General features: G+C 41.4%; 4 protein-coding genes across 7 annotated transcripts; 3 read left to right on the forward strand and 1 right to left on the reverse strand.

Moving 5' to 3' along the window:
• Nucleotides 1-3,301: 3,301 nt before the first annotated feature.
• On the forward strand, nt 3,302-9,407 carry LOC120635040. Its single transcript, XM_039905946.1, is given in 2 exon segments — nt 3,302-7,114; nt 7,116-9,407. Coding segments are annotated over 2 exon segments (5,796 nt in total). The 3' UTR covers nt 9,099-9,407.
• A 5,184-nt stretch (nt 9,408-14,591) lies between these two features.
• Nucleotides 14,592-27,570, forward strand: LOC120635201 (ATP synthase subunit beta, mitochondrial-like). Of its 4 annotated transcripts, XM_039906141.1 has the most exons (12): nt 14,592-14,677; nt 15,228-15,305; nt 15,862-16,044; nt 16,571-16,708; nt 16,863-16,960; nt 17,674-17,772; nt 18,471-18,629; nt 24,546-24,668; nt 24,820-25,032; nt 26,034-26,153; nt 26,537-26,608; nt 27,439-27,570. In XM_039906141.1, exons 3-12 carry the CDS (start codon nt 15,924-15,926, stop codon nt 27,541-27,543), a joined length of 1,248 nt encoding a protein of 415 aa, XP_039762075.1. In that variant the 5' UTR covers nt 14,592-14,677; nt 15,228-15,305; nt 15,862-15,923; the 3' UTR covers nt 27,544-27,570. The 4 variants fall into 4 exon arrangements, with proteins under 4 accessions (XP_039762075.1, XP_039762072.1, XP_039762073.1 ...); XM_039906138.1 differs by lacking the exons at nt 14,592-14,677; nt 15,228-15,305; nt 26,537-26,608 and having other exon boundaries at nt 15,869-16,044; XM_039906139.1 differs by lacking the exons at nt 14,592-14,677; nt 15,228-15,305; nt 26,034-26,153 and having other exon boundaries at nt 15,869-16,044.
• Nucleotides 19,940-22,012, forward strand: LOC120635200. The gene is made up of 2 exons (XM_039906137.1): nt 19,940-20,557; nt 21,223-22,012. The coding sequence occupies exons 1-2, from the start codon at nt 20,111-20,113 to the stop codon at nt 21,961-21,963; spliced, it is 1,188 nt and encodes a 395-aa protein (XP_039762071.1). The 5' UTR covers nt 19,940-20,110; the 3' UTR covers nt 21,964-22,012.
• LOC120635202 lies at nt 22,116-23,912 on the reverse strand. The gene is made up of 2 exons (XM_039906142.1): nt 23,433-23,912; nt 22,116-22,649 (listed from the first exon to the last, which is right to left on the reverse strand). Exons 1-2 carry the CDS (start codon nt 23,781-23,783, stop codon nt 22,170-22,172), a joined length of 831 nt encoding a protein of 276 aa, XP_039762076.1. The 5' UTR covers nt 23,784-23,912; the 3' UTR covers nt 22,116-22,169.
• Nucleotides 27,571-27,908: the final 338 nt, after the last annotated feature.

The following is a 27,908-nucleotide window of genomic DNA, read 5'->3' on the forward strand; positions in this document are numbered from 1 at the left end:
AGTGATATAATTTTAAAGCTTTAGGAATCCCGTATATTGTTAGAATTAGTTAAGTTGAAATTCATTGTAAAATATGTTTTTTTGAAATTTGAAAAATGTACTGGACTTGTGGATTTGATTCCGGTATATATTATTCTCTTTTTTTTTTTTTAAGGTGGGCAATACTTTAAAATATGTAAACAATAATAAGTGTGCAGGTAGAAGTAAAGCAGAGCCGTAGGTCTTCGTCTAATTCGGTTTTAACACTGCTGTCACTTAAATTAGCAATGCACACGCGTGTTAAAGCCATTTAAAGCCTTTGTTAAAAGCCTGTAACATTTTAATGTAGTTTTAGTACAATTAAGTAGCTACACGAATGTTTATTTCGCTTAAGTGAATGGGCGGAACAGTGCCAGTACACCGCCGCGGCGTCTCTGTCGCAATCGATGTAGGGTGTTACGTATATATCTCTTAATCTTTGAACGTTTATATTATTTATTTAAATTCATTTATCCTTACTTAAAGTCCTATCCTCTTAATCTTTGAACGTTTATATTATTTATTTAAATTCATTTATCCTTACTTAAAGTCCTGTACATTTGTCACTTCAAAAAATTTCGTTATATATATTGTTATTTAGTATAAAGGACTGGTATTCCTTAAGTGTGCAAATTACAATTTCGTGTAATATAATTATATTTTAAAAGTGTGTGTCCGTTTATGTGCGGTGGTGGATTTTGTGGATATTCTTTGGTATGTTTTTGTGAACGAAGGACTTTATTGTGCATTTAAGTAGATTTTATAGGACAATAGATGTAAATCTGATAATAAAATTAAAATAGCAGATAATTACAAATACAATATACAGGATATTTTTTATCACTGTGTAATTTTTATACGCTAGCTCTGTATCGTTAAGGCTTACATTATTACCGACGTATGTTCTGTTTTTTTTCTAACACAAGAAAAGAAAGAAATTGTATTATTATTTTATGTAATGACCGCGCCGCTGCGAAATCGTTGACCTCTGGATAACACCTAAAACTTGTAAGATGTACATAAAGTTATAATCTTCGGTAATCGTAAAACATAAAAATAAAACAAACTTCTCTACTCGATTATGTATGGCATTAAAATATCCTGTATGCAATATACCCTTACTTTACGTGATTTCCTAAAACATTTTGACTCGATTTAAATCTATTGTCCAAGGTTTTTTTCCCTTGGCCCTAATTGTCTATATTAAGATTGTAACTGAACATGAATGCATTGTGAAGTGACGTCACTTCTCAAATATATACAAATTTTGACGTCATATAATTGGTTTAGAATCAGAATATATGTTATAGATAATTAGGGCCTTTGAGTAGATATGTCCACAAAATTTTCCCGATTTTGACTGTGGCTTGTTCATTTTTTTTTTTTGAAATTTGTTATATTATTATAACGCACATGTTTTGATTCCAAAATGTTTGCATTATAATATATTGTGAAAAATTGTATGTGAAATTAGCATAGTTGAATATATTATTTAGAAAATTAAACGATTGATTTCATTTTGAATTAACAAATAAACGAAATACAGGCTCGTTGATTCAATTGATGGCCTCCCTAACGACTTTATAGGTTCGATTTCCGTTACGGGTAATTTCGGAATATTTAATTTTTGAATTTTCTCTGGTCTATGCTCTCAGTTGTGGCTATTATGTACCACCATACTGCAAAGCGGGTCAGTATTCTGGTACGATATCATATTATAGTAATCGATTATATTATGAGCTTGTTATAATTGCCATATCCCTAACATGCACAGCAGGTGTTCATCAGGTGCTAACTTCTGGAGGAATAAATAAATAAAGATTGATGCCGCAAACGACTGATTGCAGAGCTGCCGTTTGCCCTAAAACTTACTGTTAGTGGCTTAGGCTACCGAAGGGATCTAAGTTGGTATGGGGAGACTTCCGCGTCCTTTACCATACGGTCAATAAAGTTTCGATGAACTTTTTCTTTTCAGCAAGTCTCAACTTGCTCTATTGGGTTCATATCCGGTGATCTCGCCGGCCACACTATAACAGTGTTATTCATATCATTACGATAACTGCATTAAATAAAATCGTCACCGATATATGGGGCAAACGACGACATTTTCTTCTAAAACTTATCTGATATAGCGGTCTGCAGTCAGAGTCCCTCTGTCAATCACTACCAAGTCTGTGCGAGCTTCCAAACAAATGCCCGCCCAAACCACTATTGATCAACAACCGTATGCAATAGTTTCAAAATTTGTCTGAATGTATCGTTCTCCTTTGCATCTGTCAATTTGATTTGAGAGAATTCTGTACTCATCACTAAACAATATCTTACTCCATTGGTCCGCGTTATTGAGTTCAGTGAGACCTTTGTTATTGAGTTCAGTTTTTGGGTTTCGGCGACGACGGTGTAAAATCGAAATGTAAATAAATAAATAAATAAATATACTACGACAATACACATCGCCATCTAGCCCCAAAGTAAGCGTAGCTAAGATGCCTGATGAATATTTTCATAAATTTTACATAAATACTTAGAATAATACATATTAACACCCAGACACTGAAAAACATTTATGCTCATCACACAAACATTTTCCAGTAGTGGGAATCGAGCCTTGGGCTCAGAAAGCAGGGTCGCTGCAAACTGCGCCAATCGGCTGTCGAAATGTGGTAAGTTTATATAGTTTTTTCCCTAACATACCATAGTTACTTTTTTTTTCTTTTATTCTTTCGCATAAAGGCAAAGGTATACTATAGTGTAAGCTGTGCGTGCCAATTTACTATTAAAGTATTTCCGTCTCTCACATAAAATTAATAATATTTGTGCGGGACGGTCAGCTGATTACGTTTAAAAGTTAATATTTCGTGTGCCTAATTTTTTAAGATAATATGTAAATAGTTTTAAGTTTAGTAATAGAATTTAGTAGGTAACATTTAATAGGTAATAATAGCATTTTAGAAATACAATAATTGCCCTTATGTAACTGGAACAAAATAACGCCCTCTGATTGGCCGAGAAATAGAACCAATCAGAGGGCCTGTTTTATTGTGGCAAATTTGATATAAATACCGCACCCGTTTGTACGCCGAGTCAGTTCCAATCAGCAAGCGGTTGCGGTAACAAGAAAAAGGAAGAATAAAAGAAACAAGAAGAAATCTCTGGAGTTTTCATTTTCCAACCAACCCGGCAACAGTACATGTACAGAAGCGTACATTGAATGGTCCTTCGAGCCGGATCCTACGTTGGAAAATCGGGAAAATTCTGAAGAAAATTCGTCGAGTCAGCGAAGATGCCGACAACACGGCAGGAACTCAAGAACCGCAAGCCATCGACAGAAGAGACTCCGACCACGTCGGAGGGCACCGCTACTGAAGCCAGCGGGGAAACCGCTACCGGTTCGACAGCCACGGGGACTGTCACGACCGACACCACGGAGCGCACGACGACTACGGGTACCTCCGTACCCTCCGCCGTACGCTCCGACGCCCCCCCCGCCGCACCATCCTCTGCGACGGTAAAGGGAAAAGCGGCCGCCACTGCCGGCGCCGCTGCCGTTACCGCTACCGTCGCTGCCGCCGTCGCACGCTCGACTACGCCCGCCATCGCGCCGACGCCGCCAGCCGCCGCGAGACAGTTGGAACCCCCCGCCGCCAGAGGGGCTTCCGCTACAGTACAGGGACGTACTCAAGATGCAGACATGTCAACAGTAAGGATGAAGAGCACAGTCAACGCGCAGGGGTTGAAACAGCTACAGAGACCCAACCCCCCTAGCCAGAAAGGGGGTGGATCAACACACAGAAAGGCTAAGGCTTATAAAATAGCAAAGGCCAAAGAAGATATGTTACGACTGCAGGTCGAACTAGCCGCCGCCCGTCTCGCCGCCCTGGAAGCAGACGATACAGAAGATGAATTGGAAGATGATGCTGCTTCCGTCGAGCCCGAAGCCGAAGTTACGAAGCGAGTGGACAACTGGTTGGAGAATCAACCTCAACGCCCCGTGCTGGCGATCACCGACGCACCACACTACGCTATAGAAGAGCCGGTGGTCTGCGACGCGGGGCAACAGGACCCGCCACTTCGGTCACCGGCGGGAGCACAGCCCGGCTTAACAGAGTTAGCCGAAGCTATAACACGCGCCGTCAAAGCGGCCCAACGCCCCAAGTTCATCGAGTTACCTACCTTTGGAGGGTCACATCAAGAGTGGCTACCGTTCCGTGCCGCATACTACGAAACTGAAGGCATGTTCACTACAGTAGAAAATACAAACCGTCTAAGAAGAAACTTGAAGGGAAGAGCCAAAGAAGCCGTAGAGGGGCTTCTCATCACCAGCGCGCATCCAGCAGATGTCATGAAAACTTTGGAGTCAAGATTTGGAAGACCAGAGTCTATCGCCATGATGGAGATGGAGACGCTACGCGGACTGCCACGCCTCACGGAGTCACCGCGTGACATCTGCATATTTTCAACAAAGGTCTCCAACGTGGTAGCAACACTGAAGACTCTCAGCTGTGTGAACTATATGTACAACCCTGAAGTTTCGAAGACGGTCGTGGACAAGCTCACGCCTACACTGCGCTACAGATACTACGACTTCGCGGCAGCGCAGCCGAAGGAAGATCCAGACCTGCTGAAGATGGAGAAGTTCCTCAGGAGAGAAGCAGAACTATGTGGACCTTATGCGCTGCCTGAGCACGTGACGCCACATATGCCAGCCACTCAACAGAGAAGACCACAGAAGATACACAGCGTTACAGAGAATACGTACACACCCAAATGCCCCATATGCAACGAAGAGCATATTGCAACAGAGTGTGAACAATTCAAGATCTCAGATGCGAATGGAAGATGGGATATAGCCAAGTCCAAGCGCCTATGCTTCCGATGTCTTCGCTACAGAAACAAAACACACAACTGCCGGGCTAAGGCGTGCGGCGTCAACAGCTGCAAATATTTCCACCACAAGATGCTGCACTATGCCAAGGCACCGGAACAGAAAGAAGAAAAGGAAGCCACAGAAGTAATCAACTCTGCGTGGACCATTAAGAAGAAGCAATCGTATCTGAAGATCATTCCAGTACAGGTTGAGGGGCCCAAAGGAGCCTTCAACACTTTCGCTCTATTGGACGACGGGTCAACAGTAACATTGATCGACAACAGTGTAGCCGAATGCGTAGGTGCAACAGGACCCGTCGACCCTTTGAAAATAGAAACCATCAACGACCTGAAGACATCGGAGTCAGCTTCGAGAAGAGTGAACATCATGTTAAGAGGTCTCAACGATCATGAAGAGCGTGTACAAGCACGAACAGTGAAGAACCTGCAAGTAGCGTCTCAACGGGTTTCAAGAGAGTTGGTAGATGGCTGCAAACACCTGACAGACATCCGCAACTACCTCGTGTATGCAGATATAAAACCACGAGTGCTGATCGGTCAAGACAATTGGCATCTTCTGTTGACAACAGAAGTGAGAAGAGGAGGCAACAACCAACCAGTGGCCTCTCTCACACCGCTGGGGTGGGTGCTACACGGCAGCCAGACACGCGCCGTCAGACGCAGCATCGACTTCGTATCACACGTCACGGAAGAAACAGAAGACAACCTGGACAGCCTCGTCAAACAATACTTTGAGATGGACGCACTCTGCATACAACCCAAGAAGCCGAAGACAGATCCAGAGGAACGAGCACTTCGAATCCTGGAGAAGACCACCACAAAAACAGAAGAAGGAAGATATGAAACAGGACTTCTCTGGCGCAAAGAAGACGTCACGTTCCCAGACAACTACAACAACTCACTGAAGCGACTTTTCAACATTGAAAAGAAGATCGATCGAGACCCTAAACTGAAACAGAAGTATATAGAACAGATGGAAGCTCTCATCTCAAAAGGATATGCCGAACTCGCTCCGAAACAGAAAACTGCGGGCAAGACGTGGTACTTACCACACTTTGCAGTTGTTAACCCTATGAAGCCCGCGAAGCTCCGAGTCGTACATGATGCAGCAGCGAAGACGAAGGGAGTAGCTCTCAACGATATGCTACTCAAAGGACCTGATCTTCTACAGTCACTACCGGTCATGCGGTTCCGGCAACACGAGATAGCAGTCACCGCGGACATCAAAGAGATGTTTATGCAAGTCAAGCTGCGAGCCGAAGACAGGGATGCACTCCGCTACTTATGGCGCGGAGAGCGACGAGACGACCACCCACCCGATGAGTACAGGATGACTTCATTGGTCTTTGGCGCATCAAGTTCTCCATCAACAGCAATTTACATCAAGAACTTGAATGCCAAACAGTATGAAGATGTACACCCTGAAGCTGCATCTGCCATCATACAGAAACACTACGTCGACGACTACTTGGATAGCTTTAGAAGTCTCGAAGACGCAGTGCGCATCACGAGGTCAGTACGTGAAGTGCACTCAAAGGCCAGCTTCGAACTGAAACAGTGGAAGTCGAACTCACCAAGTCTATTACAAGCACTAGGCGAAAGTGAGCAATCGGAAGACATGGAACTCTACAAACCAGAAGAGAAAACAGAACGAGTACTGGGCGTCATCTGGAGGCTCAACACAGACGAGCTCACCTTCAACCTCAACCTAGCTCGTGTCGCTCCAACGCTCGTCAACGGGAAGCCGCCCACTAAGAGAGAAGCGCTGCGAGTGGTCATGTCTCTATTCGACCCGCTTGGTTTCGCATCGCCGGTTACTATAAAGGCAAAACAGCTGCTACAAGAAGTATGGCGAAGAGGAACGTCATGGGACGACGAGCTGGATAAGGACCTGGCTGAACAGTGGCAAGACTGGATGGATCACCTAAAGGATCTCAGCAACGTTACAATCCCGAGAAGATATCTCCAATACAGCGACGCTATTTCAGTACAGCTACACGTGTTCACCGACGCTAGTGAAGCAGCATACTCAGCAGTTGTCTTCTGGAGAACAGTGGCGCCAAATGGCGAAGTCAGCCTGTCACTCGTGATAGCCAAAGCTAAGGTTGCACCGTTGAAGTTAACATCCATCCCGAGGCTGGAGCTGCAAGCGGCGGTCATGGGAACGAGACTCGCAGAAACGGTCATTGAGGAGCACGAAAGGAAACCAGGACTACAAAGTGTTCTGGACAGACAGCAAGACCGCCCTAACCTGGATAAGGACCGGGTCACGCTCATACAAACCTTATGTAGCCCATCGCCTGGCTGCAATTGAAGAAGCTTCCTCAGTCACCGAATGGCGTTGGGTTCCGACGAAACTGAATGTGGCAGATGACGCCACACGGGACGTCCCAACGTCCTTTAATAAAGATCATCGATGGTACAAGGGACCTGATTTTCTTTACCAAACAGAAGAACATTGGCCCGTCGAAGTAACCACGGCAAGTAAAGGAGAACCTTCAGGCGAAGAGAAAGTTAACCACGTCACCGATAACAGGAAACGGAAGCTCACAGACGCCTTACCTGATGTATCTCGCTTTTCGAACTGGGACAGACTCCGTTACACCACAGCTCGCGTTCTACAGTTCATCCAACTCTGCAGAGCCAAAAAGGAAAGTGTCAATTACAAAAGAACGCGGCAGATCAAAGAAAGGGATCCGAGCTGGAAGAGCATCAACAAGCCCGCTACGAAACAACAGCAAATAGCTAAGAAAACAGCGTCCAGTAGAAACTTTTTCCCAGTCACCGCCGAACATCTCAAAAGATCAGAGGAGCTTCTGATGCGCGCATCTCAAGAAGACTCCTTCACAGAAGAGATAGAAGACTTGAAAAACAGCAAGGCACTCAACAAGGAGAGTCGCCTGAACCAATTGAGCGTCGAATACGCCGGTTATGCAATCAGATTAAGAAGCCGCATTCGAGTAACGCAAGACGTAACGGAGGACTTCAAGAGCCCTATAGTCTTAGACGGTGATCATCAAATAGTCAGGCTCTGGATAAAAGCCGTACATCATCAGCTACATCACGCCGGAGTCGAAGCTACAGTCAACGAATGCAGGCAACAGTATTGGGTGCTACGTGTGCGCCCAGTAACGCGGATGGTAATAAAAAGATGCCTGTTCTGCCGAATGAAGACACAGAAGCCGCCATACCCCAGAACTGGAGACCTGCCGGAATGTCGCCTAGCGCACCATCAGCGACCCTTCAGCTTCACTGGCCTAGACTACTTCGGGCCTCTATCAGTGACCGTCGGCCGAACCCGACAAAAAAGATATGTGGCCATCTTTACGTGTCTCACCGTGAGGGCTATACACCTGGAGATTGCCAGTTCACTCAGCGCTGATTCAGCAGTAATGGCGCTAAGAAGAATGATGGCACGCAGGGGCTCTCCAACAGAAATCTGGTCAGACAATGGAACGAACCTGAAGGCGGCAGACAGAGAACTTCGACAGGCAATGGACAGCGCCACAGCAGCAGAAGCAGCGAAGAAAACGACCTCCTGGCGGTACATACCACCCGGAGCTCCATTTATGGGCGGAGCGTGGGAACGCATGGTCCGCTCTGTGAAGTCAGCGCTCACTGCTACACTGCATGAACGACATCCAACAGAAGAAGTCCTCTCGACCCTACTGACTGAGGTGGAATACACGGTGAACAGCAGACCACTGACTCACGTCTCCGTCAGCCCAGAGGATCCTGAGGCACTAACGCCCAATCACTTCCTATTGGGTGGCCAGGGACGCGTGCCGCTACCAGGAACATTCAACGATCGGGATGCTGCCTCCAGATCGAGTTGGCGAGCCGCACAGAGATTGGCCGACGTGTTCTGGACACGCTGGGTGAAGGAGTACCTACCGGAACTCCAACACCGGCGGGAGCCGCATGGAAGAGGACCAGCGATCCAGATCGGCGATCTCGTGCAGATAGTCGACGCCAACTTGCCGCGCAACGTGTGGATACGAGGAAGAGTCATCGCCACGTACCCGGGCCCAGACAACGTGGTGCGCGTCGTGGATATCCAGACCAAAGGAAGAGTACTGCGACGGCCGGTGAGGAAGCTAGTAGTCCTGCCTCTGTCTACCGACAACACGCCCGCACCGACAAATGATGCGACATAGCCGCACGGCGGGAGGATGTGCGGGACGGTCAGCTGATTACGTTTAAAAGTTAATATTTCGTGTGCCTAATTTTTTAAGATAATATGTAAATAGTTTTAAGTTTAGTAATAGAATTTAGTAGGTAACATTTAATAGGTAATAATAGCATTTTAGAAATACAATAATTGCCCTTATGTAACTGGAACAAAATAACGCCCTCTGATTGGCCGAGAAATAGAACCAATCAGAGGGCCTGTTTTATTGTGGCAAATTTGATATAAATACCGCACCCGTTTGTACGCCGAGTCAGTTCCAATCAGCAAGCGGTTGCGGTAACAAGAAAAAGGAAGAATAAAAGAAACAAGAAGAAATCTCTGGAGTTTTCATTTTCCAACCAACCCGGCAACAGTACATGTACAGAAGCGTACAATATTATTATGTGAATTACGAAACTTGCTTTTTATCGAAGTATCGAAAAAATTAGATATCGAAATTCTTTCTAAATGATTACATGGTGATTCCTTATGAGCTATACTTGTGTATCCTTCAACAATATTTCGTAATACGGTTGTTTTTTATTTGCTGAGTTTGTTATGGGCGAAACCCTTCGGTATAATGAAACACCTCAAAGTTGCAATCATATTTTATTTTACGAAACTAAAAACGTAATTGCATTTTATAATATACTAAACTTAGGTACTCCACTGAGAATAAAAGAAAATGGCAGGTCTCATTGGTCTAGTCGTTGACCAGCAGTTCCTGCTCACTGCCCAGCCTGCTATCGACAACATAGACTATGATGGTAAACTTGTCTTAGTTATATAAAAATACTACAAAATTATCACTGCTGGAATGGCGGCCCCGAACTGGTAAGCGCAGCGTTGGTCGACCCCCAACGTGGACACACGACATTAAGCGCGTCGCAGGTAGCCGCTGGATCCAAGCGGCTCAGAACCGTGGAATTTGGAGCTCCCTACAAAAGACCTATGTCCAGCTGTGGGCGTCTATCGGTTGATATGATGATGATGATGATGACTACAAAATTAAGATCATATAGAACCCAAATTCAGCCATTATTACATGCAATGTCCAAAAACAATGAAAACTTCCCGCGCACGTCTCACTTCACACCCGCGAAATGTTGCTAGCTCACAATCTTCCCGATTTTCTCCATTTTATGGTAAACTTTTAGAACATAATAATTACTGTCAACTGCTTATTGAATGCAACAGCCTGTTTAAGAAACACTACTAAAGTAGAGTGGTTTTCGATTCTTCAATATTAGTCAGGTACACGCTGTCTGTAGCCCCTTATGGGCTAATATGATGACACGTTTTCTGTCCTATATTCTTAATTCTATTTAAAAAAAACTCGCCATATTGCCGATTAAATTGGTTTGTTTTTCTACACTTACTCTGTCAAATTTATTGCTAACAAGTAGCGTCCCTACTTTTGTTTATTTATTGTATGGAAAAGTGACTGCTGTTAGCTACCCTGCGTCACCACCACATTAAGTGATGGTTTTCTATATTCTCAGTATACGAGCTATTCGTCAGATATATACATATACCTATATGTAACGCTGAGAAAAGCATAAATAGCTGATTACTTAGCCCGAGTTACCAACTAGTCATTAGCTGGTCTATACTAAATATCTGAGCTATACGTCACATGTCCATACACGAGACGTATAGTAGTGCAAGTAGCTGGTTACTTAGCAAACGATACCACCAAGTCTTGGCTGGCTCATACTGAATATCTGAGCTATACGTCACATGTCCATACACGTGACGTATAGTAGTGCAAGTAGCTATAGGAAGTGTTCCTTGGATGCCCTGCGAAGTGTTGCCCTGTTTATAGTCGATGGTGATCACCCTAACCATCCAGCTGTGCCATCTGCTTGCTCCGAAAATTATTAATTAAAAAAAATAACTTATTTTCAGAAATAATGCCGCGCGTCCGCTTTCCTAAAGTATGGCGCGACCTGAGCGCTGCAATACAATTTACTTTCACTCCTGAAGCTAGAACTGAATGTTTAGTTTGCATTAAGACCGTAAAAACATCTATTACGTCAGAGATATTTTGTTGAAATCTTAATGTTATAAAGAATCAAGGATCGAAAAACATTGCGATGGTGAAATTATCTTCTTGTGTTTAACTGTCTACCTGTCTTGAAACTTAAGACACTAGCTTGCAAATTAATCTAAGAACAATGAATTATTCCTAATATATAATGAATTGTTCCTAGAAATAAATAGCAATAAAAAAGTGGCAACACAGTTAAAGAAAAAATTCGTTTCAGCACGTCGCGTCGGTCGAAGTTAATCTTTACTCAATCTAATCCAACATCAGATGGCAGTTAAATTTAGTAGCTCTATCCTTACCTACGCCGTAGACTAGGATAGCACTACTAAAATAAATCTGTCAACTGAACATTTTCGAAGTTTCTGCACCATTTTAGTCTAGTCCTGAAGGTTTTAATGTCGGTTATATACCTAAAATATTAAAAATGTTATTAATGAAAGAGAAAACATTTAACGGAATTCACTCACTGACCTATCTATAAACTTTTCATAAAAAAGTAAAGCAGTAGTTATATTATACTCTTTGAGGATTTGTTAAACGATATAGCAAAGAGGATACAATCTCCTAAGTTAGACATATGGAAATTAAGAAAACAACAACTTGTCAATCTGCTATAACTAGAAATTATATGATTACTAGAAATTATATGATTACTTGAAATCATGAATAAATGTGGTATAACGAGATATTTGAATTTCAATAAAGCTTCATGTAAGTCTGTAAAACAGTTTTAAGTTTAATCTATAATGCTACATTCACATTAGACATAGGTACGTGTGGTTTGGGCTGTGGTGACACGCTGGAAATATATGAATTCGATAAACTTTTGATGTACCTACCCACGTTTTACGTATGTATGTAGTATCGACACACACGCGACGCGACGGTCGTCCCTCGCTGAACATAGTTAACATTTTGACGTATGGAACCGCACCGTATAAACTAAAATTAACAGCGATCGTTTGTTGACGAACATTGCAGTTATCTATTGCTTTAAAATTGCCGTCCACACACGTGCCACTCACATGCAATCCTTTAGTGCGATTGATAATAGAAAGCTTGTGCAATAGAAAGCCCAAACAGAGCTAAGACCGACGCGTATCTCGGACCTGACATGGGCTAGCCGGAGTCAAACTTAGGTACTTACGTGCTCTCCTTCAAATGAATAAAATATTAAGCGTCACACGCATATAGTACACTTTGATTATATATTGGCGATGTCTTTCTTTAACAAAGCACGCAACGCCACGTGTGATGAGACAAATTCAGGCGTGTCGTACTCGTAAATTTCACCCGCGATTATTTTTGTTTTTTCATTAAACAACGTGAAGTGTTAGGTTTTCCAGAGTTAAACGTATCCTGCCTCCTTTTCTAAGATGCCAGCTATTTCTGTGCGAAATTTCATTAAAACGGGTGCAGCGTTTAAGACGAACATAGGTAACAAGCAAACACCAAGAAATAAACAGACAGGGCACCCTTTCGAATTTAATTTATCGGTATTGAATATGGATATGTAATTTTTCATTTCATTTTCCAGATCAAAAGTGCAACCCAAAAGTGTTAATCCAACATAAAATACAAGATGATATTTTCTGTAAAAACAATGACCTTGAAGTCGTCAAAAATACAAGCATGGCGAAATCATCTGACTCTGATCGTCTTAAGAATATTAAAAGTAATAGAAACATTGTTTTTTCAAAAAATTACGTGAAAAGGGAAAGAAATTACGATACGTTTGCATACAAAGCTCCGAAATTGGGTGCTTGTACATTTTTAAGAGTACCTTCGGCGAACGTAAGTATAAATAAACTTTTACGGTCAAATCACATTTATCAGCATCGATTCGATCGACCGATTATTTGGATGGTTTTGGTAACATACTTGGGGCTTGAAAACCTAAACGGTAAATGTTTTGTGCCGGTTTCTTTACCTAGGCGCTACGCGATCGAATGAGGAAATCCGTAGAAGAACCAGAGTTACCAACATATCTCAACGAGACGCGAAGCTAAAGTGACAATACTGGGCGCTTAGCTCGGAGAACCGATGGACGTTGGGGTCTCAACGTGCTGGGGTACTGAAGCCCGCACTGAAAAACGCAGTGGTAACCTCTACGAGTTAGAGAAACGTCATAAAACGAGTCGCAGGTGGTCGCTGGATGCAAGCGTTACCAATATTGTAGCGAATGGGAATCTCTACAAAGTACCTATGACCAGCAGTGCATGATCCTAAAAAAGAAGAAGAAACACTTTATTGCACGTATAACATACAGGAAAAGAAACAGTAAGGAGTATACAGTACACAATGTAGACATGCAAAGGCGGCCTTATTGCTGCAAGCTTACAGTTCTTACAGGCAACCTTTGTAGATAGGACTTACAGCAAGAGAACGGGATAGCGCCAAGAGCGTTAATAAAAGAAAGATTATAAAAAGGAATGCAGAAATTACAATTTGTGATCTGAAGATTTTGTATTATTGTTATTATTACTTGGCATTTACTGCCTTGGTGCTGCGGCACAGAGCTGAGTGGGTGACCCGTTGACCACAACGAAGCAACATACGCCTAAATTATTATATTCTTTTATCTTTTTCTCTGTCCTCTTGTAGTATGTTGTAATTTATTTATTGTGGTTAATAAATATTTATTATTATTACATTTGAATGGTCACCTTGCACTGGTACACCCAGCGTTGACAGACCCCCGAGAAGGTGGACAGATGACATCAAACTAGTCTCGGGGGCTGCTGGGGGCCGCTGGATCCAAGCGGCACAAGACCGTTGTAATTGGAACTCCTTACAAAATACCTATGTCCAGCAGTGGACGTCAATCGGTTGATATATCAGTGGTCATGACCCCTCCCTTTCCCGCGGATTTCGTTCGAGGTGACGGGAATGTAACGTAGAACAGGCAGTAGCGTCCCCTGTGTTATTACTACCTACTTTGGGTTGCCAGATCGATTCTTCCTGTTATCGGGATCAGTAACCGATTTTTCGGCTTTGGTCAGGAGAAATAAAAAAATAAGTTAATAATTTTTGCATAGCACTGTAGATATAAGAAAAAAAAACATAGTAGGTTTTTGTGATAAATAAGATAAGAACCGAATGAGCATATTCATTGTTTTTGTTCTTGCCATAAGTATTTGGAATTTTTTTTTGTGTGTTGTTTGCAAGTTTCGTTTGACGAAAATGTGAATTAAAAATTATCGAACTTGTTTTTCGGGAGATTATTTTCTTTGTCGGGAGTCGGGAGGACATACAAAAATTCGGGAGAATCCCGCCAATTCTCTGTCTGTCTGGCGACCGTCTGGCAACCCTAACCTACTGCGATCACGAGCCCGTCTGCCCAGCATGGTGATTATGGCGGGACGTCTCTAGCCCAGCAGTGGACTGTTATAGGCCTTATGTTGAGGACGTTAGTAATCGTTTGACCTTGATCCATACGCCTTGTACTCTTCAGTATTGCAAGAAGCCAGAAGAGAAAGAGAGGGAGGGGACAAAGTCAGGAAAACCACCTAAAGCGGCTGGTGCAGGGGCGCAGGGGAAAATCATTGCAGGTACGTCTACTAGTTGAAATGCCATGGCATAAAAACATCTGTCGGGCAAAGTATTGCTTTGATCTAACATCTAACTATAGAAGCACATAGGTCTGTTATTAAGGTTCCCTGGCGCAAATAAATTAACTGAGTTTAATCTGTATCATATCATCAAATTGTCTTACATTAAAAGCACTTTTGAAATGTCAAGTCTGCCTTTTTGACTCTACCACCGGTTTGGAACAAGACAATAGAGAAGGAGCTGGCAAGAAACTCAGCAGTGGCTCTATTTCAACATCAACAATTTACATTGTAACATTCATTTTTCTGTCTTGTGAGAGATTAAAGGCGGAGCCGGATGCTTTAAAGCAACCTTGTTATTAAAGATTCATCAATTGTAAAGTAACTTCGTTGTAAGATGGATTTTAACATAAAGAATAATTTTATACATTCCTCATAGCTTAGGCCACGTCTAAAGTTTATATCAGGTGTGACTTAAATCAAGTGCGAACGTCTATCAAATGAAATAAAAAACAAGTTGAATAAAATCATTAATTGTCACATTTTCCAGTTATTGGTGCAGTGGTGGACGTGAAATTCGACAAAGAATTACCCCTAATTCTCAATGCCCTCGAGGTTCCCGGACGAAGTGAGATAGATTTTCGTTATTTTTATTTATGTAGAGACATCAAAGATTAATATAATTTTACACACACTTTGACAAAGTTCAACAAATGAGGTCTTAAGGGCCCAAAGCTATTATCAAAGGAATTTAGTGGGGTATTAGCTTTGGGTCATCGGGTGAATTTATATGAGTGCTGTTTCGAAATTTTGTTCGTTGTTTACATATGCTTTAATATATTTACTGTGTCTAAGCCGAGGTTGAGGTGATTTAGTGTTCCGCTACGGTACCGATTGAACTGAAGGCGTATGGGCTTAATTTAACTGCCATACCTCTTAAAAGGTTAGCATCTTAGACTAGCGTCATCACTGAGTTTGCAGTCAAAAATAAGGAATTAAAAAAATCTTCAAGATGTTTCACCGTGAAGTGATATTTTTATTGCTTAAACTAAAACCGTTACTTAACTCCAAAAAGTTTAAGGTCGATCTGGGGAGCTGGGAAAGGGTGGCCGAAGCCCTAACCCCTAGGCTATCACTGATAGGTTGAAAATCAAGACGATGATGTTATTACGTGTGATCCACAGCGCCACGTCTGATCCTCGAGGTGGCCCAACACCTAGGCGAGAACACTTGCCGCACCATAGCAATGGACGGCACGGAGGGACTGGTTCGCGGGCAGCCTATCGTGGACACAGGCGCGCCCATCACCATACCCGTTGGTGAACCAACGCTGGGCAGGATCATGAATGTTATCGGGGAACCTATTGGTGAGCTCGATAGTAACCTACGTTGTAGGAGTAAGTTTCTAGCGTCATTCGAGTCTAGACGATTTCTCGATGAAACGTGGTCGCTTATGGGCCTAATAAAAAGACTGAAAATCACTCAGCGAGCGGTAGAAACCTATTTTTGATGATGAACCTATGCTAGAAGAGGAGGAGAGTAATGAGGAGATCCGTAGAACCGAGAGAGAGTTACCGTCATAGCTCAACCAGTTACGTAGTGGCAATTTCTGGGCGGGGCCATAGACGATGGATGCTTGGTCCCCAAGGTGCTTTAATGGCGACCACGAAACGGTAAACGCAGCGTTGGTCATTCCCCAACGAGGTGGACGGATTATAATAAACGAGTTTCTGGGAGCCGCTTGAAGCGCCCAAAGACCGTAGTTTATGGAACTCGCTACGAAATATATCCAGCAGTGGACGTCAATCGGTTGAAATGATGATGATAATGTTAAGTTCATTATCGTTGGTCTTTTTGATATCTCAACTTTTATTGTTAACTCATAATTTGCAGACGAACGAGGTCCCATCGAGACTGATCAGTTCGCACCGATACACGCGGAAGCGCCGCCTTTTGTCGAGATGTCGGTGGAGCAGGAGATCCTGGTCACTGGGATAAAAGTGGTGGACCTTCTCGCGCCTTATGTCAAGGGTGAGAATAAATACATTACGCCGAAAAGAAAGAACTGTAGGTACTTGGATAAGTTACTCTATTGAACTTCTGTAACTTTTGTAGCGTATAAAGTTAGTTCTTGTTCCTATCTATGACCAATATTATAACAGAGACTCAAGGCAAAATCTTGCAGGAGGTAAAATAGGACTCTTCGGCGGCGCAGGCGTCGGCAAGACAGTGCTCATCATGGAGTTAATCAACAATGTGGCAAAGGCGCATGGAGGATTTTCTGTTAGTTTTACTTCTCTTATTAATTTCCACGCAGTCAGACTTGTGTAGAACATCAATCATCAGTGTAAACATCAAAATGAAAACTTTATTTCTTATTGCACTCAGGTTCTTGGAACTGTTATTAAAAGAAGTTAATAGTAAAAAAGACTCAATGTGTTCCTATTATTATTGAATAATTTATTTACTGGACTTACTGAATAAAAATTACAACTGATTTTATTGACTACAAATACCACTTCTGTCAACAGAATGGTAAGATATAAAACGCCTCCGGCCACCGAAGAGGTAGTAGTCATTCTTTGTAAAAGAAAGAATATAAAAAACGAAGCTGTGACATGAGATTTAGAGCCAGTTTCGTCATCTTTTGGCAGGTCCTCGGTAGCCACGGTATTGAAGAAATTATAAATAACTAGGTACAGATTGTCTTGTTTTTCGCGGAGTACGTACCTGTAGCAGATTTGCAAGGTAGGCTACTGAGATCGAGAGACAGCGGATCCTGCCCGGAGACGATAAAGCCATCGTCATGATGATTAATTTTGAAAAACTGATCTGTGATGTTCGGATGTATCTTATATATCCAAAAAAAATCTAATTTTATAGCAACGGACTAAAGACACCGCCGACCGCACGCGCACAATACTAATACCTACGCCTTACAAATGTATAAAGTAACGCGTGCTTCTGTCCAATATTTAATCCTTGTTGTATTATAGGTGTTCGCTGGTGTCGGGGAGAGGACTCGTGAAGGCAACGACTTGTACAACGAGATGAAGGTGGGAGGTGTTATTACAGAAGACTATAAAACCTCCAAGGTAAGGTAGACAGACTATTATTTCATCATCATCGTCTTCAAGATTCAAAATTCCTTTTTTTCAAATATCAACCTATTACGAGCTCACTTCAGGGCACGGGGCTCCTCCCACAATTAAAAAGACCGTAGACCAGCAGCCTGGTTCAGTGCGGATTGGTGGACTTAGTCAAAAGTTTTCTTACTGTTTCTAAAATACCCTGTGCCTGAAACCAAAGTCTTCGAACAATGCGTGTTGCCCGTGATGACTTGTGGTGCCCAAATGCTGACTATGGATCTCATAATAGGGATCAGAAGAAGGCAGAGTTACGCTTCAGGCGATGGAGATAGCTATGTTAGGGCTATCTCAACGAGTCGCGAAGCTAAAGTGGCAGTGAGCGTGGCACATATGTCAGAGAACCGATGCAAGTAGGCGTCCCAAGGTTCTGGAATGGCTGCCTCGGTTGGTAGACCCCCACGAAGTGGAAAGATGACATCGAGCGATTTGCAGGGAGCCACTAGAGGCAAGCGGCCCAGGACCGTGTATTGTGGAACTCCCTACAAAAGACCTATGTCCAGCAGTGGACGTCCAGTGGTGGACATGATGATGATGATGATGATGAATCCTATAGTCTAAGCTTATCACTATAACAAGCTTTCAGTTATTGAGTAAATTAAGGTATCATCTATGCACCTAAGTTCAGTAATTCTCTTATAACCCAGGTCGCGTTAGTGTATGGACAGATGAACGAGCCACCGGGTGCCAGGGCCAGAGTTGCTCTTACCGGACTAACTGTCGCCGAGCATTTCCGTGATAAAGAGGGGCAGGACGTTTTGTTGTTCATTGACAATATCTTCCGCTTCACGCAAGCTGGCTCCGAGGTGAGTGCCAGAGAGTGACAGCGAATGTATGAAATATGTACAGTCGATTGCCACAACTGGACAATATTTGTGTGAAGAACATGAATGTTTTTCAGTGTCTGGGTGTTTATCTATATAATATAAGTATTTATGTAAATTATTCATAAAAAATATTTATCAGTTGTCTTAGTACCCATAACACAAGCTACACTTACTTTGGGACTAGATGGCGATGTGTGTATTGTCGTAGTATATTTACAGTGTGCTACAACCAGAGATGCATTTACAGGTCAACTGGGATTTCCACGAAAAGAAAGAGACGACGTTCTGTTGTCCCCACTGTGGTTTTAAGTTTGAGGTCCCAATTCCCGACTGGGGCAATTCGAGAATTTTAAACTTTCTCTGGTCTGTTTTTGTTTCGGCCTTCATCATTATCGGCGGCCGATTGTCGCAGCAGGCAGCGACCCTGCTCTCTAAGTCCAAGGCCGTGGGTTCGATTCCTCAACTGGAAAATGTTTGTGTGATAAACGTGAATGTTTTTCAGTGTCTGGGTGTTTATCGGCATACTGTAAGTATTTATGTATATTAATGATTGAAATATTCATCAGTCATCTTAGTACCCATAACACAAGTGATGCTTACTTTGGGGCAAGATGGCGATGTGTGTATTGTAAGAGTTAGTCTGCTACTTAGCTTGATGGGGACAGGGCGACACGTATTATTTACATGCCCTGCGAAGGCTTGCGCTTTCTTAGGCGATGTTTTTCATGTTACAATCACCAAGGTCATCTGCTAGCTCCGTCAATCCAAACTAATATTATAAAATGCGACAGTTATATGTTTGTTTCATCACGCCCTAACTAAGCAACCAATCCACTTTATTATTGGCATTGATTTAGTTCAAAAGATGAATAGTAACATAGGCTTCTTTATATCCCAGTAAAACAAACGGTTCCCACGGGATTTGTAAAAGACCGTAATAAACGAGAAGTACGCGGGCAACAGCTATTCATTACTGCCAAAAAGGACCTTAAAACTACGATCATAAAGTTCATCATCGCGCGCGAACGTGTAGTTAATTAACGTGTTTGTGTCGAATAAATACCTATTAAACAACAGTAATTTCGAGAATAGGTATAATTCGAAACGTTTCTAGATTGTTCCTTTGTTTACGATTACTGAACTACTACCTGCGGTTTGAAGTGTGGTACTTTCACTTTGGAACTTTGTATTGACGAGAAGATTAAGGTCTCACAGGAGTCAACTAGGTGTTCTTATTCCAAATCAACCAACCCTAGCACGTAACATTCCTGTAAAAAAACAGCTCTAATGGCGCATCCACACATGCCGCCGGCTTATGCCGCCGGGTTTGCCGCCGACTTTCAGACCGCCTTGCCGCTGACTTTGCCGCCGGCTTTACCGGCGGCCTGCAGTCGCGGTTGCAATTTACGCAGTAGTGTTGTGACTTTCGTTGAAATTAGTCGTGTACGTAGAATCGAAAGATGTTGGACTATGATATAGTTGCGTGTATCGCAAGTGTAGTGTTGTATGTCATTATTCATAAAAAGAACCGCAAAATCAAACGAAGATATTGGGTCAGACCAAGTCTTCGAAATAGGCCTAATGTGTCCCCGATACTTGAAGATTTTAGAAGGGACGACATAAACCGAAGAAATATTCGTTCGAAATTTAACACTTTTCTAAGGATCTCTAGTGAAGAATTTGAAATATTACTGAATTTAACTGGACCCATGATATCAAAAACTGACACCCGCTGGAGAAATGCTGTGTCAGCTTCCGATCGACTAGCAATTACTTTGAGATACCTGGCTACAGGAGACTCTTATTTTTCACTCGGTACACTGTTTAAAGTGTCTCCACAAGTTATTTCTTTAATAATTCTAGATGTTTGTCAAACTTTGGTGTCTACATTATCCAATTATTTAAGGGTAAGTACAAAATATCCGTAACACATTAGGTAGTTAGAAACTGAACACCTACATTAGAAAACAAAACAGACCACATACATTCACACAGTTACGGCATGTACAAGACACAATTATAATATTTGATTTTATACTGTAGGGGAGAGTGCAATGGGTAACAGTGAATCAACTTTTTTGTAGAGCTAAATATTGCCACAATTTAACACTTTTAGAATGTGTTTTTATAATAAAGCCTGAGCAAAATCAATAAGGTACACACTGCCATAGCAATCTTAGGGCTACCTTTCTCAGGTTTATAGATATGACTATTTTTTTAAAGAAAGGATTTCCCTTTCTTTAAAAAAAATAGTCATATCTGATGACGCCATGTGACTTTTGATTCATATTAAATACTTTTTACAAACTGCAGCATTACATTTTTAAAACTTCAAAATATTTTGCTTTCATACTTACTTTTCCGTCGCACCCCGGTAGCGAGTCAAGGGCAATACAAAATAGAACGTAAAATGCTATATCGTGTAAATGTGCGCATTATATAGGCCGCGTTCGATCCACTGTACCCCTTGATCCACCGTTACCCACTCTCCCCTACCTGGAACTTCACACACATTTTACATACATATAACTAGAACTAAACACACAAATATCACAAACAATTTTTTTTACAGATGCCGAATACACATGGAGAATGGCTATCAGTGGCTCGAAGTTTCATGCAGAAATGGAATGTACCTAATTGCGTAGGTGCCCTCGATGGGAAACATATACGTATACTATGTCCAACTAATAGCGGTTCTGAGTTTTTTAATTATAAGTCATATTTCAGTATTGTTTTGCTAGCTTTAATCGATGCCAATTATAACTTTTTATACGTAGACATTGGATGTCAGGGCAGAATATCTGATGGTGGAGTTCTACGAAATTCAACTTTATTTGATATGATACGAGATGGAACTTTAAGTCTGCCACAAGCGATTCCATTACAAGGGAGAAATACACCTGTACCTTTTTATTTCATCGGTGACGATGCTTTCCCCATCTCACAGAATATAATAAAACCGTTTTCTGGATATCATGCAAAAGGATCACCTGAGAGGGTTTTTAATTATAGACTTAGTCGCGGGCGCATGGTTGTAGAAGACGCGTTTGGCATTTTATCTAATAAATTCAGAATTTTGCATTCACGCATTGGTTTACAAAATGAGAAAGCAAAAATTGTCGTGATGGCTTGTGTGCATCTGCATAATTTTATGAAGAGAAATGAAAGAACTACTGATGGAGTTTTGAACGAAATGCAACAAAATATACCGCAGATCGCTCTAAATGTAGAACCAAGTGTAATTAGAAATGAGCTAAAATGTTATTTTCTATCGGAACAAGGTCAGCTTCCTTGGCAATATCAAATATAATGTTTGAAAGAAATAAAATATGATTATTCAAATAATTGTTTTATTTAGGAATCAGAAACATGTATCAATAATTTTAAGCTTTTATTAAAATAAAATAATTTAACCGAAAATATAAACATTTATTTTAGTTTTAAGTAAAGGCATTGCGTTTTTCGTCATTTTAATATGTAACCTTATTTTAATCTATTACACTATTTTCGGTTAAATTATTTGGTTAAATTATTTTCCAAGACTTGTAACAGACTGTCACTTGTATTGACATCTGGGCTATTTTGCATTTCATAGTCTGATTGAACAGAGTAAGAGCGCGAAGTTGAGGGCGACGGTGACATTGCTAACGTTGTAGGTTGGCCGGTGAAGTATCCTGGACGAACATTTTGATAACGAAGAGGCTGAGTAGTATTACTAGTATCAAAATTCATCGAACCCATTCTCATTTCTGCTTCATAGATAATATTCTGGATTTGATGTTGTACTGTACACATCGTGTAATGATCCATCTTCCTCAACTTGCTACTTATATAGTCTGCAAATATAGCAGCATCATCGCGTTGCCTTGCATTAGACGTGATCTCCCTCAGTAATTGCAAAGCTTCATCAACTTCAGGTTCTCTCTCTATATTTCGCTTTCGTGAAGTCCTTGTCGAAGGTAGCGTAGTCTGGGGAGTGATATTATCTTGAGAAGACTGAAAATAAAAAGGAAATCTTATAAATAATTGCAAACAAGCTTCAATACTATATTTTGAATATATCCTATCAGTATGTAAATATTAAATAAAAACCAAGCTTATAAACATAACATGTATGTATAGTGTATACAAATAATTATGTAAGTTTAAGCTACATTTACTCAGTAAATAATTGATATTATTTCTTTATATATTTTTTTTCATCTTACATATCATACTTCATACTTCATACTAATATATACTAATATTATAAATGCGAAAGTGTGTTTGTTGGTTTGTCCTTGAATCACGCCGCAACAGAGCTACGGATCGACATGATTTTTTGCATGGGGATAGTTAAGGTCCTGGAGAGTGACATAGGCTACTTTTTATCCCGGAAAATCAAAGAGTTCCCAAGGGATTTTAAAAACTTAATCCACGCGAACGAAGTCGCGGGCATCAGCTAGTTGGCCATATATCACGTCCTCAAGTATTGCAAATGTCTCACCAGTAACCCTGTACACTCTTCACGAGCGCTTATTCCCGAATACTTCGCTTTCGGTAAGTGTTATGCCGACTACATAAGGTCAAAAACGAGAGTATGCTCGCCCGCGCTCCGTGGTATTATGTATTGTTACCGGGTTGTAGGTAGTAGGTATCTAAAATATTAATACGCGAAGCAAAAACTTTGTACCTACCCCTATTAACGAAAATATTGCATAATGAAATATGTATTTTAAATTTATTATGGTCGACCAACTAGTCTACTTAGGTAATTATAAGAATTTGATGGGTACTTACACTAGGTGTGTGGCTGTTCAGAGTCGGTACCGGTGCATTCTTGTCATTAAGAAATGATAACGCCTTATAAGCAAACCATTTCGGCAATTGAACATCATCCCGTCCAGATCCACTCCTTTTAGATTCTTCAAATTTGCGTTTTTCTCGAAAATAATGGCTAGATAAATTCTTCAGTTTTCTCTCAATTTCTGTTGATGCTATGTTGAACACAGAAGCAATATCCCTAACAGCATCGTTTCTTTTGTTGCGATTCTTGAAATCCATATGCCTTGGGTTCCACAATAGTTCATTTTCTTGATACTTTTCTATTAATAAAAGTACAGCACTATCATCCCAGTTAAATTCTGTCATTTTGTTATTTAAATGAATACGACAACACTACCACTCCGTATCGAAGCCGCAAGCAAACTGCCGCCGGCACCAAAAGCCGCGCGTGCCGCAGGTAAAAGATGCATGAGCCGGCGGCATGGCCGGCGGCCCGGCCGCCGGCCATGCCGCCGGCCGTGCCGCCGGGCATGTGTGGATGCGCCATAACAATACCTATTATGCATGTGTTGCGTCGGACCCTGGGAAATCCAATCCAATGAATACATAGATTAATAGTTGTCTACAAACAGGAGTTTACAATTAGGGTACAATCAATATTATTATTGTGTATTTTCATTTACAAAATAAGATATTCAACTACTGCAATTAGCAACGAAAAGCGCAGCAGACGGCACGGTTGTCAGTTCACTTGGATGCTGGAGAAAACGGAAAATCAGTGCAGAGCATAATGTTGAGTTTGCGGCCAATTGCCATATTGTTATTACTGTAATACTGTTTTTTGTTACACCATATTTAACATAATAACTAAGCATGGAAATAAAGTGATTTATATCATTACTAGTTACATGTGGTAATAATAAAAATCTTTGAACCATCAACCAATGTCAATCTAGAACGTTGACGAAGAGTAATTTTTTTTCTTTATTCTTTCCCGTAGGAAAATGGCAAAGGCTTATCTCCGTTCAGCCAAATGACGTTTAGTAAGTGACGGCTGCGCTCGAAAATCAACGTTTCGTTCGACGCAGTCACCACAATTATTTTGTTTAGCATCGGCAATTTTGCTAGGTGTCAGCTCTCTTGGGCCGTATCCCATCTGCGGTGGGATACCAGCCAACGCTGGCTACTGATATGGGGACAATGCAAGAACGGATCACTACTACAACTACCGGATCCATCACCAGTGTTCAGGTGAGCTTACGCAAAGCATGAACAGTTAACTCTTAGCAGTTCCATCGCAAGGCAATAGAAACCGCCTAAAACTGCCGAAAACTTTTGACTTTGACTTTGACTTCCATTTCTATTCTTATAATAGTATAATATCAATCGTTTGTGGTTTAAGGCAGTTTACGTGCCAGCGGATGACCTCACAGACCCAGCTCCAGCCACCACTTTCGCTCATCTGGACGCCACCACGGTACTGTCCCGGGCTATCGCAGAGCTGGGCGTGTACCCTGCAGTGGACCCTCTGGATTCCACCTCACGAGTGATGGACCCCAATATAATAGGCGCTGAGCATTACGGGGTTGCGCGAGGAGTTCAGAAGATCCTACAGGTAGAAAAACTTCCTTTATTCTTCTCGTAGTTGTGCATTTTGGTATACCTCTACGCTGTCTGACTTTATCGCCAAGCTGCTCCCCCAAAAAGGCTTTAGATATTTAGCGAAAATAGTTCAGACTTTGGAGATGGCTGGGTACCTTTCGTTAAGTACGACTCGCTACTGCCTAGGTTATAAGAAAGACATGGACTCGATTCTTTGATCTTGCCATCAATTAAAAATAGCCCTTAAGTCAAAAGCAGCATTAAATCAATCACTTATAGGACAGGCTATGAGCTTCAATATAAGGTCCTAAAGTCCTTGTATTTATTAACTTTTCTGACAATTCCTTACCAGCGACGAACGAGATTTGTCTCTAAAATATAATACTCGAAGAGATAATCAACACCGTTGCCAAAATACTAGTTTGGTACGAAGATGACTAGTAAGATATCAGCAAAGTTAAAGAAAACATCAGCTGGGCTTCACATGTATATAATCATCAAAACTTTATTGCCAAAATTAAATTCTATCCTTCTTCATTCAAGTGCAACTATGATGCGTCGCCATGGTCTGAAGCTTGGAAAATATCATTTTCCGTGGTAGACAGTCAGAAGCCGCTTTCTTTCCAATCCGAACTCCCAAAACCCTTATGTTCCTCTATATAAATGCACTGGCAACTTGATCTTTCTCGAGTTCTGCGAGCTTAGAGTTTGTCACCTTTAACGTTTCGACAGTTTTCGTACCATCAATGCGAGCGATGCTTAAGTTGTGCCATGTAGTCACTGTCGGGAGATACAGTTGTAACCAACCCTCCTCTTACCGCGGGTTTCGTACAAGGAATATAAGAGAGACCGGTTAGCAGCATTTTCCATGCTATTATAATACAATGTACTGCGATCACCAACTCGTCTGCCCAGCGTGGTAATTATGAGCAAACCCTTCTGTTAAGAGAGGCCTCCAGTGGACTGTTAAAGGCTGTCGGACATATCTGCAGGACACTTTTATCTCACACCCAGGATTACAAGTCCCTTCAGGACATCATCGCTATCCTGGGCATGGACGAGCTCTCGGAAGATGACAAGTTGACAGTCGCTCGAGCTAGAAAAATACAGCGGTTCCTCTCACAACCATTCCAGGTACCTATTGTTTAGTACGATAACAGTAGCTTCAGTATGGGATTAGTATGCTTCCAATCCAAGGTCGGTTTCCACTGTTAATACTCAGTAATAACAGAATAGCGTAAGTGTCCCTTGTCTGAAGCTAGGTTATAGGTTAAGCACTTCTGCTGGAAGCATTCTTGGCAATTAAAAAAAAAATTCAACCTGAGACCTATTTATCATGACCTATTTTTTTTTTTTAAGACTTATGTCACTGTTACACCGGCAATCACGCCTTTCAGCCCGAAACAGCAATGATGCTAGGCGGTAGAACTTAGTATTTCCCCGGACTAGTTCTGTTACAAAAAGTTCTTCAACTCCTACAAAAGATGTAAAAATGGTAATATGATTTATAACCGTAGGTGGCTGAAGTTTTCACTGGACATGTTGGGAAGATGGTTAAACTGGAGGAGACCATCAAAGGATTCAAAAGGGTACTCACAATGCACATTGTTTTATAATGCATGTTTGATAAGGGATGCAAACTATTAATGCAGATTCAGTTGTACGGAATGTTTCCATCACCATCATCATTTAAATCACGTACATTATTGGACAAGGTCGTTTGTCGGGATTTCCACTCGCTACGGTTTTTTGCCGCTTTTTTATTTCATTCCAAACCAGTAAGCCCTCCCATTTCAATTTCAATTTGACTGCGGATAAGTGATTATGCCCATGGCTAACCTGTTGGGGTTATAGCAGTTCTATTAAACCCATACCCTTAATCGGCTTATACGCGATATCGTATCAAAATATTAAGTCGCTTTGCGGCACGACTTTGTCGGTAGGTTGGTAACTAGCCAAGGCCGAAGCAAGAGCCTGAAGCAAAATTGAAAAATTATAAATTCCTAAATTGCTCCTTTTAATTTTTATTACATAGATAGTTAGGCAGATAGTCACAAAAATATAAAATTCACTTTTTTTCATTAAAAAAAATAATTTTGGCAAATCGTTTAACAAAGAATTAAGAAAAAAATATTACCCCATCCCATGAATGTGATGGCTGAACCGGCTGAACGTGGTGATCTCCACACAACTTTTCAAAGCGTGGGCAAATCTTCAACCTATTCAAACTTTTCACGGCGGTGGAATTGAGTTTTTATTGTTAGTTTTTTTTTTAAATACAGAAGGAGCGCCTGGGCGCCGCAACGCTCTGGTTGGAAAACCTGCCTGGACCTTTTGGGACCTTGAGTTTAAAAAATAATCTGATTGTTGATGAGTGATTTTTTGTAAAGGGAGAACTTCAAAATATATTTTGTTTCAGATCTTAGCCGGTGAATTGGACCACATCCCAGAGGCTGCGTTTTATATGGTTGGCACCATTGAAGATGTCATCGCAAAGTCCCAAGCTCTGGCGAAGAACCTTTAAACTATTACTTCGATCATTACTATTTAACTATGCTAAAATAAATAGATGAAAAAAAATCGTTTTCAAATGATTCAGAAACTTTGGTGCGGTGGTGTGTGGTTTTATTTATAACAAAACTGTCACGGGTCAAATTCTGGGCACTCTACAGTCGAAACTGTCGTCAAACCTATAATTTTTTTTATAATTCGTTTTCGAAAATTTTTAGAAGGTAACTATTGAAACAATACAAATGAAACTTTGCACGATATAACTCATAAATTCATACTGCGAAATAGGACATATGATACCTTTCATCCCGAGATTCAGGATAATTCCCTTTGAGAGTGGATGAAAGTTTTTGACGATGCTAAACCATAACTGTGCAA

This window comes from Pararge aegeria, chromosome 26, assembly GCF_905163445.1.
Source record: "Pararge aegeria chromosome 26, ilParAegt1.1, whole genome shotgun sequence".
Classification (NCBI taxonomy): Eukaryota; Metazoa; Arthropoda; class Insecta; order Lepidoptera; family Nymphalidae; genus Pararge; species Pararge aegeria.

What these genes read in the sequence shown, in the direction of transcription:
- LOC120635200 (XM_039906137.1), top strand. Translation starts at nt 20,111, where the DNA reads ATGTTGGACTATGATATAGTTGCGTGTATCGCAAGTGTAGTGTTGTAT. An exon ending in CATTATCCAATTATTTAAGG is followed by an intron (nt 20,558 to 21,222) that starts GTAAGTACAAAA and finishes TTTTTTTTACAG; the next exon opens with ATGCCGAATACACATGGAGA.
- LOC120635202 (XM_039906142.1), bottom strand. Translation starts at nt 23,783, where the DNA reads ATGACAGAATTTAACTGGGATGATAGTGCTGTACTTTTATTAATAGAA. An exon ending in TGAACAGCCACACACCTAGT is followed by an intron (nt 22,650 to 23,432) that starts GTAAGTACCCAT and finishes TTTTATTTTCAG; the next exon opens with TCTTCTCAAGATAATATCAC.
- LOC120635201 (XM_039906141.1), top strand. Translation starts at nt 15,924, where the DNA reads ATGGACGGCACGGAGGGACTGGTTCGCGGGCAGCCTATCGTGGACACA. An exon ending in TCACGCAAGCTGGCTCCGAG is followed by an intron (nt 18,630 to 24,545) that starts GTGAGTGCCAGA and finishes CAATTTTGCTAG; the next exon opens with GTGTCAGCTCTCTTGGGCCG. An exon ending in GATCCATCACCAGTGTTCAG is followed by an intron (nt 24,669 to 24,819) that starts GTGAGCTTACGC and finishes TTGTGGTTTAAG; the next exon opens with GCAGTTTACGTGCCAGCGGA.